At 36.0% G+C, this 12924-nt stretch overlaps 1 protein-coding gene and 1 pseudogene across 1 annotated transcript; both read right to left on the bottom strand.

Annotated features, from left to right (window-relative positions):
* Nucleotides 1–6564: 6564 nt before the first annotated feature.
* LOC137390469 (piggyBac transposable element-derived protein 3-like) lies at nt 6565–7134 on the bottom strand. Its single transcript, XM_068076797.1, has 2 exons — nt 7074–7134; nt 6565–6947 (listed from the first exon to the last, which is right to left on the bottom strand). Exons 1-2 carry the CDS (start codon nt 7132–7134, stop codon nt 6565–6567), a joined length of 444 nt encoding a protein of 147 aa, XP_067932898.1.
* A 3057-nt stretch (nt 7135–10191) lies between these two features.
* LOC137390468 (uncharacterized) overlaps nt 10192–12924 on the bottom strand; it is a 41145-nt pseudogene continuing 38412 nt past the window's right edge.

The following is a 12924-nucleotide window of genomic DNA, read 5'->3' as shown; positions in this document are numbered from 1 at the left end:
ATGTATTAGTCATTGTAATATATGAGATAGGTGAGAGTTCAGGGTGTGTATGTGTATATGCATGACTGACTAAACTACAACTGTACTCAAGGTAGTAACAGCTATACAGGATAATTACAGGATAATAGACTATACATATACAGGATAATGACAGGATAATATACTATAGCTATACAGAATAATGACATAATAATAGTCTATAGCTATACAGGACAATGACAGGATAATGACTTTAGCTGCAACATTGGTCACACAAACATGTATATCTATGGGCAATCTTTATTGTGGTAATCAATAGTCATTTTTTACAACATTTTGTCCACAAGGTACCACATGTAAAATGTAGTTGACATGAATTACAACATGTAATGAATTTATAACATATCGTTTTTTCAAACAATTGAAACAAGATAAACAACAACACATGTAAAAGCAAAAAGGTATTGGTCACAAGATTAATTAAAATGACAAAGACAAGGCATGCATAATATACATAATCTAAACTCCTATAAATATAAGTCAACTGCAGTGCTGAAATCTTTCCAAAATTGCAATTTTTATGATTAATTACTAGTCATAGATATTTCCACCGCATCGGTTTGGTGGATTTAAAACTTCTACTCGTGTTGGCGGTACCATTGCCACACGGAGCACTACATTATCTCAAACCACAGAAATCGGCTCTGTCTCAGCCAACAGTTCAGTATTAAGTGTTCTAAATGAAAATGTTCTATGCATGCAAGGCTAACTTCGTGGTGTGCAACTTGACCCCTCAGCTATGAAAGCAACTATCATTGTTATAAGAAATGACTGGTTTCTCCTGGAAACCTTGTCAACATCTAATCGTACAATAAAACTGCATGGGGTGTCAGTATGTTTTATAAATTTTTCTTCCGCCCATATTCTGAGTCCCATTTTTAATCATACACTTATGCTCTCTACAAAATTATGAGGCATGTTATTTGTGCTGTTACAGGATTCAGACAGCGCTTTTCATTTTCTAAACATTTCACCTACTTTCTCTGTGTTGATATACTGTGAATTCAGTTGTTTAGGAATGATGTCTAGTGTTGATCTAAGGTTTCTACTTTTTAGTAAGACTGCAAAGCCTTCACCTAGGTGTGTAGACCTACATGTAAGTACGCTTATGACATCATGTAGTCGACTAAACAGATGTGCTTTAGTTAAACTTGTCTTCACAGTCTGTATCATACACTCAGCCTTCCTATTTAGTCTAGAAAAATGTGAGCTAACAGTTATATGACTGACAGCATAAGCTTTAAAAATATTTGCATTCAAGTGAGGTAAAGTATGATGCATGCATTGTCTGATACCAAGATTTCAAGCTTGCCAAAGTCCAAGAACTGCTGTTTTAGCAACTAACTTATATGCTTGGGTGTATAAATTTTATGGTTATGACAAGTGGGCCATCTTCAATATCTATCTATATAAAGTGACCAAGTATTTAATGCCTGCTGGCTGGAACATGTCGATGCTGACTGTTCACATAGGGTAGTAAGGAATTTCAAATGACTCAAATACGGCCTTATTGTTTGCTTTGGCCTTCTCTTTTCGAGTCTCTCAAACATAAACTACATGTAAATATGTAATTTAGCCAACATAGTCTGGTCAGTAAACATAATTTTTAGCACTTCAATGCACTTAGAAGTTCCGAGGTGGCCTTCATCTATAGCATTGGTAATGGTTTGCCTGAGAGATATAGTACCATTAACTAACTGCCTTTTACTGTAGCACACTATTATTATGCGCAGTCAGGTCTTGTCTCATGGTCAAACAGGATTTTAAGGGTTAACCCATATTGTTTAGCTGGATGACCGTTTTTTCAGAATATTTTCTCCTATACCATTTTATGAGCTACCTGTATTACCACTTAGTGTGATTGGTTAAGTATGATCAAACATTTTCAGTAACAGGCCGCAACTAAGTAACGACTGTAACGGTTCAAGTGACTTTTCTTGTACAGTTCTCCAAGACCACTGAACATATTTTGGATAATTCGGCCTGACCCAGCAAAAATTCAAACCTTTATTGATATGCCCACTCTGAAGTGCCCAGTTGACTTGCGTAGGTTGATAGGCATCGCTACATATTTGAACAAGTTTTGTTAAAATTTGGCTGAGGTTACAACTACCCTTAAAATTTTACACTTTGTCCTATTATGTGCCCAAGTATTTCAGTTCTGCCTGTTCAAATCTACATTTTGTTAGATTTAGTTTGAGGCTGAATCTTCTAAGTTTTGTTAACACTTTTTGAAGTATAGCATCAGGCTCTGTCTTTGTAGCTGCATGAAGTAGCAAATTATCCAGAGGGAGATATTTCTCTACTTTTTCTTTTTCTTTGCTGGCTATATTGTAGTCATTGGGTACTGCTATATCTATTATAGTAGCCCTCTTGTTCTCCTTGTCCACCACCACTATATCTGGTTGGTTTGCTAAGACATGCTTGTCAGTCCGGATGTAGAAGTCCCAGAGGATCTTAGCACGGTCATTTTCATTGACCTTACCAGGAGTTTCCCACCAGTGTTGTGGTTTATTAAGGCCATACTCGTCACATAGACTTCTATACACAACACCTGCGACATGATTATGCCGCTCAGTGTATGCATTTCCTGCTAGCTGCTTGCATCCACTGATGATGTGTTGGATGGTCTCAGGTGCATCTTTGCACAGCCTGCATCTAGGATCGTCTCTAGTGTGATAGATTTTCGTTTGGAGTTGCCTTGTTTGGAGCACTTGCTCTTGGCTGCCATGATTAGCCACTCTGTATTGGCCATTAAGTTTCCTTTGTTCAGCCACATATATGTCTGGTGAAGATCGCCAACCTTAGATATTTGTGGGTGGTAAGCACCATGAAGAGGTTTCGTGTGCCAGTCACTTTCCTCACCATCAAGGCGAAGGTCCATTGTAAGAGCAGCCGATTGAAATTCAGCTAGCAACTTTTCTGAAGTGGCCATGGAAGCTGCATAGGCTTTGATGCTTTGCTCTTCCTCCTTCACTGTTTTTTGTACACTTTTGAGTCCCCTACTGCCATCTTTCCTATCGAGATACAATCTAGTAGTATCAGATTTTGGGTAGAGTGCTCCATGCATGGTCAGCAGTTTACGAGTTGCTATATCTGTTTCTTTGATGGCTTCCTCAGTCCACCTTATTATGCCTGCTGGATATCTTATTACTGGCAGCGCCTGAGGAATTAATTGCCATGACTTGGTTCTTGGCATCGAGCTGGCTCCGTAGGACCTGCCGAAGGCGTTTCTTGTATTCAGTAGTGGCTTTGTGACGTACTTTGGCTTTGTGGTTGATGTTGCTTTGCATAATCCCCAAGTGCTTGTACCCTTCTTCTATATCTTTGATGGTACCATTTGGCATTCTTAGGCCATCTGTGAGCATAGAATGGCCTTTCTTAAGATTTAGCCTTCCACATTTCTCAATACCGAAGGTCACTTCGATGTCCTTGCTGTATACCTGAGTGAGGTGTATTAGCGAATCAATGTCCCTTTCTTTGTTAGCGTACAGCTTGATGTCATCCATGTAGAAGAGGTGGTTTATCTTGGTGCCACTCTTAAACTGGTACCCATAGTGAGTCTTCTCCAGCATATTGCTTGGAGGGTTTAGGCTTATGCAAAAGAGCACCGGTGATAAGGAGTCACCTTGATAGATGCCTCGCTTAATTTTTACACTCGCCAGCTTTTTGCCATTCGTCTCCAGTTCCGTCTTCCATTTCGTCCTTGACATCTTGATGAATGCCACAAGAGCAGGGTGAACTCGGTACATACTGAGACACTCAAGTATCCAACTATGGGGTATTGAGTCATAGGCCTTTTTGTAGTCGATCCAAGCCATGGCAATATCGGTATGCCTTCTCCTGCTGTCTTGACAGACTGTCCGATCCACCAGTAACTGATGTTTGGCTCTTCGGGTGTTGCGCCCAACTCCTTTCTGAGCACTAGTCATATAGTGACTCATGTGCCCTTCCAGTTTGTCTGCAACTATTCCTGAGAGCAGTTTCCAGGTGGTGGGCAAGCATGTTATTGGTCGATAGTTCTTCGGGATTGGCCCCTGCTTTGGATCTTTTATCAGAAGTACAGTTCATCCTTTGGTCAGCCATTTCGGATGGTCGCCTTCTTCTATTAGGCATTCTATCTGCTTAGCCATTCTAGTGTGCAGTGATGTCAATTTCTTCAACTAGAAGGCTTGAATCATGTCATGGCCAGGTGCTGCCCAGTTCTTCATACGCTGCACTCTACACTTGATGTCCACTTTGCTGATAGTGAGTCCTTGCTGAGCCACAGTGTGTTGATGGCTCTCTTTAAGCCTCTTCAGCCAATTTGCAGTGGTGTTATGAGTAGTCTCTTTCTCCAAAATGTCCTTCCAGAACTTTGAGGTGCTGGATCGGGGAGGATCTGACATTGGCCTCCGCAGTTCACCTTTGAACAGAGAATAAACTTCAGATGGATTATTGATGAATATTTTTTTCATTCTCTTGTAGTCCCGCTCTTTGGTGTACTGCTTCAGCCGTGCCGAGAGTGCTACTAGCTGTTCTTTGGCAGATTCCAGAGCTTCTATTGTGGCTTCCCTTTTTGGACGCTCCAAACTGTGGTTAGATCTTTCACTGAGCCTACTAACTTTCTTGTGCAAATCCTTGATCTTATTTTGTAGCCTCAGCAACCAAGATGGAATGGCTTGAAGCCTTGTTGACAGTGGCTTAATACCCATCTCCTCCAAGACGACGGTTGCCGTACTGTAGATTAAGGCATTAGTCTCACTGATGGATTCAGTTGAGATCGACTCCAGTGTCAAGTTAATGTCTTGTATCAGCTTCTTGGGTATGGTCTTGCTAACTCTCCGTAGTGGTACCCTGCTTCCATAATCATTAGCAGCTGGCATCTTGTTGATGGTATTTTCCGCTAGCTCCTTCACCCTTGGGTCAAGGTCAAAGTGCATGTCTTCTTCAACTTGTGAGTCAACACAAGATCGTGTATGTATATATATGTATATATATATATATATATATATATATATATAAACTATATTAGGAACTGAAAACTTTTAAAACATTTTACAACTTAAAGTTTCATGGTTGCTACCATTCATCAGGTAAAATTACAATGATTTTAAATCATTGTATATTTGTAATTGTAATTCAATTGTAAATCATTGTAATTTTACCTGATGAATGGTAGCAACCATGAAACTTTAAGTCGTAAAATGTTTTAAAAGTTTTCAGTTCTTAATATAGTTTATATAAATGCTCTATTTTAATATTGAGCACTCTCTTCTAGTGAACTGCAACCTTCTTCTTCACCAGTATATATATATATATATATATATCTATATATATATATTTATATATATATATATACTTCGGTGCTTGTCTTTTTGCCTTTTAGCCTTTTTGTTGAACCCGGTTTTCAATTTTAAAAATTAAAATACAGAAATGGAAAACTGCTTGGTGATGGGATTGGACTCAGAAGTGGGATTTATTCAGAATACATTACACTGGCTCAACCCATTTCTTGAAGCTGCTATCTTGCTCTGCTATAATTTTCATACTTCATACACTCTCGTTCATCTGAATGCATCTACTTTGATTGCTAGGATGTGCCATCTTTTTCCCCCAACATTTTAGTGACAAAAATTTTAATGTTGTCGCTAAAACATTAAGTTTAAGTTAAAATGTCAAGTTTTTTAGATTATAGATTTTTTCTTTGAGCTGCATTAAAATTAAAAAAAGTTTTTTGTGAAAATGTATGCTTCTTTTAGCTGGCTTAGATAGGGTTGCCCCATAGTGCCCAGGCTGTGAATTAAATATTTTATTTGAATATCTTCACTATTTTTGGACTCAATTATCATACTTAACTCCATCTTAAAAGTTATTTTCTTCAAATTCACATTTTTGCTATGGTCCGAGCTTACTGACATATGCGTCACATTGGGCATTAAACGATATTGCATCGATCTGTGATGTATATACTGTACTTTATTGATTTATTGCTTTCAAGTTATATACAATAAAAATAATACAAAAATAAAATGTTATTATATTTTGGAAGCAGGCTGATCAAATTACATTTCAGTTATGAAAGTTAATGAAACAATTTCAATCGTCCACAAACACAGGCCAACCCCACATTTTCTACACATTGTGGTGGTTACATTGACTTCACAAAGTTGACACCTTTCATGTATTTCAGCTTTGGTTGCCCAGTGACTTACTTTATATTTTCAAATATCAATGCATGGCAGGTTGGTGATTTGTCGTTTTAATAATGGCAGTGGAGACGAGTCAGGAAGACTTCTTTTTTCCTTGCGTTGACAAGAACTAATGCTGAGGCTACATAATTCATTTTTTAGTAGATTCAACAGTTTGTTGTCTCTTCTGTGCATTAGCCATGAATTTACCAGACCAACAGAGAGTATGTGCCAAAAGAAATAGATGTACCACTTTCTTGATTTTAAGAGAAACCTCCCATGGGTCCCAACCTCCCAAGTCTACACCACCCATTGGTTGGTTATAGTCTCTAATCACAGCTGGCACGACTACATCCTACTCTTTCTTCTGCTTCTTGTCCCATCTTTTGATTGTTTGTATTGGATCTAAGCAAGCAGCTGTGGACAACATTGTCACACCTCGGTTGTCATACCATCTAGCTGCAGCAATGCTTCTCTCTTCATTTACTTGGTAATCATATGAACCACAACCCTTCTTTCTTGGATCTGTTTCCTTGGCTATGCTGATTCCTGGAAGCCTGTTTTGTCTGACAGTACCAGTGTAGTATATTCCATCATCTGCAAGTTTTCTTAGAAAAGGTATACTAGTAAAAAGATTTTCAGCATTCACTTTATAATTTTGATGTTTTGGTAAAGCTGATGTGAGCTTTGCAACGACATCTCCTCTCTGACCTAAGTCTGTTCGAGTTCCATCGCCGCCTTGATAGACATTAAAATCACTCAGCAGTCCGCTACTGTTAGCCCTCGCCCATATTTTGAACTCTCATGGGTGAGGCTTGCTTTTTACATACTGTTGTATAGGACTTCTACTTCCTCTATACTGACACATCATTTCATCAACTGATGAATGCTCTTCTGAGACAATTGCTAGACACTGCTTCCTCATAGCGTTTAGCCAAGGTCAAATTTTCCACAATTTGTCTTCTTGCTTTGCTTTTTCATCTATTGATGCATTATTGATAAAGTGAATCAAGGTACAGAGTAGTTCACACCTATTCCTTGACATGACTCAACTGACTGGCTTGTATGAGCTCTCAGCTTCTCAGTATTGCTGCACGCTAGCCATTCTCACTAGTCCCAATCGAAAAAAAAATCATTCCTACCGACTGTTCGAGTTCTTTCACTGTAGTATTGGCACACTTTCCAGTTTTCTGAACACTATACAAGTTAGTATTTTTTGCGAGGCTACTTATCATGTCAGATGTTACCAACTTCTGAAAGTACCCATAAGGTGTGAGTAGATGTTGATTTTCATCAGCTGCAGTAGTGAACCTTTGAAGTCTGCTAAAAGTGGACAAAATGTCTTCTTCTTCCAGCAATAAGTTGGCTTACTATTTCTGGATGTAGAAGCAAACTGTGGAACCAAATGTATAAGGAGTTCATCATCACTGCTGCTGTCACTTTCACTATTGTATTGAACACTGTTCTACAATCTCAATATATATGCTAAGTATATTGTTGTTACACTAATTATTGAAAAACTTGTAGTCTATCAAATGGCTGGCGCAGAAATAAACTCAGAAATACGTATTTTATAGTAAAACTTTTTGGCTTTTATTCGCCTGTGAATTTGTAGTCCAGTCTTCATTTGAATTGTTATCATTATCAAATGTTTCTAAATCGCTGTCATCCGCATCAATCATATCGAGTATGATTTCCACTCTAACATGTTTCTTATGAGAAGCCGTAATTGTCAAGTTTTGGCTATTTTACAGTAATAGATCTACAATAATAAATATAAACATGTGAAATTACCTATTTCTAATACATATATGTATGAATGCATGTTTTGGCTCAACATTATTGGCAACAAGATTAATTTGTTATTGAGAAAGGTGATTTTTTGATAAATATTGTGTGATTAGAGAACACTGTTTTTTGAGCAGTCAGGTATAAAGGTATAAGAATTAAATCTAAGTGATTACAAGAAATATGGAAGCCTAATATAGGCAAAACATATAAACATTCCAGTAAATGATTGAGCCAAACAGATTTCAGTGTGTTGAATAGTAAAAGACACTAAATGCCTGATGTGACACATGTGTCATATGAAAATATTTCTCTCTAATTTTGTCCACACTGTGAAAAAACCAAAAATAGTGGCTACATCTAAAGAACAGGCATGTTTGCACACAAATATGAAAAGTAATAGGTTGCAGACTTACCAGTTATAATGTTTTTTCCTTGATGTTTCAGCAGTATGGAATTAGACTTCACAAAATGGAGATCAAGAAATCCAAAAAGGCTGCGGAGTCACATGGTTTCAAGTAGCCAATCAAAACTAATTTGCATTCGTTGATAGCATAACAGAGAGATTATAGTAAAAAAAAGCTTTGCTACTATGTGCTTATTCGTGGCTTGAGAGCTTCCAGAACGTTCTGTGACATATGTGCCACTATGGGCACTACAGCTTGAGTGTCACAATCATTGAATACAAATTTAACTTTGGATACTTTTTTATTCACAGGTTTTTTATCATTTTTTTCTTTATTTTAAATAAAACTAATAAATTCAAACTAACTCCATTTTATCAATTTCATTTAAAACATTGTCATTTGTATGCATATTGTAGTTCTTATGCACATTACTACATGTTATATTCATGAATATAGTGCACTACCATGCAGAATTTGGTTTCATCAACAAACGAGCTCGAGTTTATTAGGCAAACTCATCACAAAAGCTCCTTACAGTATTGGTTGTGTACTATCTTACATATTGTTCTTTAAAATTTCACTAATGAGTGATTCATATTTTTTATCACTCAGCCCGAAAAAAAACATTGTTTACATTCGGCTGCTTCTGTGAGGTATTCATTTACGATAACTCGTTTTTAAAACACATATCTAAAAAATAACACAAATTTTTTCATTTTGGTATGTCATTTTCAAATTTATTGTTCAACCTTCACATTTGCTGTTCCACACTTTCCATTTCTGAATCTTCCTGTGGCCATCGCTAAAAAACTTCTCGCTTTTATATTTTTGTTAAAGTATTCAAAGTATCAACAGATAGTTTTGCTGCAACAGTAACTTTTTAATACACACACTTCTAGGTACTAATTGTTATAATTAACTCAACATTTCCAGTATATTTATTTTGTTCTGTCAGTTTTTGTAAATTGTTTGAATACAGAATCACATTTCATTGCGATCGTTGCAGCAAAACAGAATTTATCTAGCCATTACTTGCTGGTTACTTAACATTTAAAAAATCTACAAGTGTTTTATTTTTTCTAAAAAATTATTTGAACTGCACAAAACAGTTTTGGTAATATGAAGTTTAAAAGTTATACTGGTAAGTGTTGCATATGATGAATAATAATAAAGTTTATGTTCAAACTAGTACTTAAATAGTATTCAACTACTCAGCAGTATTCATCTAGTATTCAACAGAGTAGAAAATAATTAGCGAATAAAACCGAGTCATCGATTGGAGCAGAACTGAACGATTTATATTATGTAAAATATGAATGAATTGTTCTGTGGTTACTTCTAATAAATTTTGAGTTTTAATTTGTTCATGCTAACATTCTTATTTGTTTTGGCATGGACAACTTTATGTTAGCACAATCAAGCACTGTCTAGTCTATTGTAAATACATATTTATTAACGTTTCATTCTGCAGTGTTATTTTAAAGTTGGTACTTACAGATGCTTGGTAGAATTTTAGACTAAGAAGTAGACTTCAGTTGTTTCTCTGCAAACATTGTTGCAGAGATACTTCCCTCCAAAATTTACTTATGCTCAATGGCAAAGAGCGGCTAAATAGAATACTACACAAAAATTCAAGAGAATATAAAAATAAGGTTAACAACTTGCAAATCAAAGTGTAGATTGAAATATATATTTGTTGTCAAAGTTAATTTTAAGCAAACCGGTTATATAGTAAACTACATTTACTATTTAGTCTAGCCAAATGCAGAATGTTGCCTTAGAAAATTTTATTTTGAACAAACAATACAAGTTAACTCGGCTCCTTCTATATAGGGCGGGCAATGTTCAAGAGAGCCACAGTTTGCTTGAACAAAGTAAAAAAGTGCACCATTGTTATATCCGTGAAGTCCATTCAAAACCTCTAGTTCTTTGTCCATACAGACATACATGTAGTTATACGCTCTCTTCTGTGAGTGGTGTCCAGACATGAGATAACCTTCATATTCCTGTGAGGTCAGGAAAAATAAAGGCTTATATTAAACTGGTAGTCTATATGCGAAATGACACATATCTTTTCTCTGTGCATCACATATGCAACTTACATGTACTTTTAAAAAAAGGAAAAATAATAATGTCAATAGTTGAAATATATCTAGAAAACCTAAAAATGACTTAGTTAAACATGTGATGTCAATCAATTCTTGGTAAGTCCTTCCAAAGGGTTATTAATTTGACAGATGACATTCAAGTTGCTTACCTTATGCCAAGATGATGGACAAGTTCGTTTAGCAGGAATCATAATAGTAGTAGACCTTCTAGGAAAATAGCATCTCAAACAGGGTACATGCTGGTGATGCATACGACTGAGAAATATATCAGAGTTGGTCTGGTACTCTCTTCCATATATGTAATTACCCTGGTCACCAGCTAAATATGAGTTATACTCTGGCTCTGTTGGGAGACATGTATACTCAGATGAACCTCCTTCATGAGTAAAGTGCTGACCTGCTGCCAGTCCTAAAAAATGTAGGAAACTTATACTCATGTAGCCTATTTATCTATTTGAACATGTAATAGCATCGATATATCATCAAATTATGCATGTTGTCATCTCCTAACTTCAGGCAAGATAGCATAAAAAAGCTCCATCATGGTGTTATACGTAACACAATCGCTTGCTCTGTAGCCTTCAGTTTTGGAAATGAAGAGCTTCCAGAGGTTCTTGGATGGTATATTTATATATTGCATTGTTCATATGTCCTTCAAATTAAACTATTCCAAGAGTTACGGTGTATTTACATACCAGTGTAGAGGAGTTCTGAAGAGTTGGTACATGACTTTCGATCCCGCCTGATATATGAACTTCCTCCTTCAAATGTTACCGAAGAAACTTCCTCTGCTGCTGAAAAGAATTAAATGTTTTTAAAGCTATAGCTTCTGCACCTAATGTTGTTTTCAGTAACAAGCTTATTTGTTTCTCTAAGTCTAAAAGCATATTAGTGGCATCAAAGTGATTATTATCTCAATGAATTTTATTTAGATCAGAAAGTGAGTGTTATATGTGGCAAATTTCCTTAGTAACTCTCTAAAATAGAATTGCCAACTGAAAGTACTAATTACTGTTTTAGCCACAGCCATGCATACTAAACTGTAACTAGTTACCAGGAGATGGTGTATTTATCTCATCTACGCGTTGAAGGCTCTCCTCAATTTCCTCTAATTTCCTGCTGTTGCTTTTAAGGAGGCTCAAAAGTCCATGAGCTATTGTTTGATTAAAGTACTGTAGGAGTTTTTCTGTAATTATGTGTAATCTTAAATCTATATAACCTAGTTGCTTAAAAAGGTTTATTGGATTATCTGATCGCGGGTGTAAGGCCAAGGTACTATGTTCAAGATCTTTAGAAATATGAACTACAATGTTGCAGTACGATACACACAAATTTAATTATACTAGCATCTTGTCAAAAGCTGCAGGGTATACCATAATCGGAAAGTCTTTCAGATGGCACTGGTCTTGTAGATCTTGTCTTCTTTACCAACATTTCAGCTCTCAACCTCAATGCGGTCCAATCTGACTCTTCACAATCTCTTCCATCTCTACCATTTCTTCCATCTCTTCCAGGAGGTCCACTTAAGTGTGAAAGGTGTTCTATTGGTAGTAAAATAACATAAGTCAAGTGATGATATACTGACAGTCTTCATTGTTAGAATATATGTAAACAGGTAAAACTGAGTCGAGAAACTGATACTCATACTCTGTGTTCATGCCAAGTTGATCTGTGTAAAATTGTTTTCGGTTTTTCTATAAGTAAAAAGAAAAACTATAACTAATTTGGAAGCCAGAGTTCAAAAGACAAAAATACCAACTTTTCTATAGTTAAAAACAGACTAGCTTCATTGTATCAAGATCAGGTAAAAAAGCTACATTGATTTTTAATTGATTTTGGCCAAAAAAGGTTTTGCTACTAACAAAACCAAATGTGCAATGCTAAAAAACATATTCAAATGTACATGCAGTTTTATAAAACTTATTTTCAACATCAATAGTTTATAGACTTAAAATATTTTGAACGTTTTACCTATTTGAGTCAATCAATAAGAACATTTTCTAAAGTTGATCCTGTGTATGAAAAGTTCTGTGGCTGAACCAAAACACTAGCTTATAACGCTAGTTAAACAGACCATTTCATATTATTTCTAAAGAAGCGACCCAATCATTAGCAAACATAAAAACTTCAATTTCCCAGTAGCTTTATAAATTATTGCTATGTTATACTCCATTTGAACAAGGGCAAAATTTCCTACAAAGCAAATCAAATTATGTCACAATTTAAAACAAGATAACGCTATTGAAGTTCAATTCAAATTGGCATGTAGCCTAAATTCTGATAGTTTTTTCATGCACCATCAAATACTTAGTTGTGTTTCTAGAAAATGTAAATGTTTCATAATACAAATAAAAAGTAAAAAAAGATTAGATAGAGTACTTGTTTTGGTTAGCCTATCTTAGGCACCTTAGA

This window comes from Watersipora subatra, chromosome 3, assembly GCF_963576615.1.
Source record: "Watersipora subatra chromosome 3, tzWatSuba1.1, whole genome shotgun sequence".
In the NCBI taxonomy this organism is placed as follows: domain Eukaryota; kingdom Metazoa; phylum Bryozoa; class Gymnolaemata; order Cheilostomatida; family Watersiporidae; genus Watersipora; species Watersipora subatra.
This window is presented reverse-complemented; position numbering and strand designations above follow the sequence as displayed.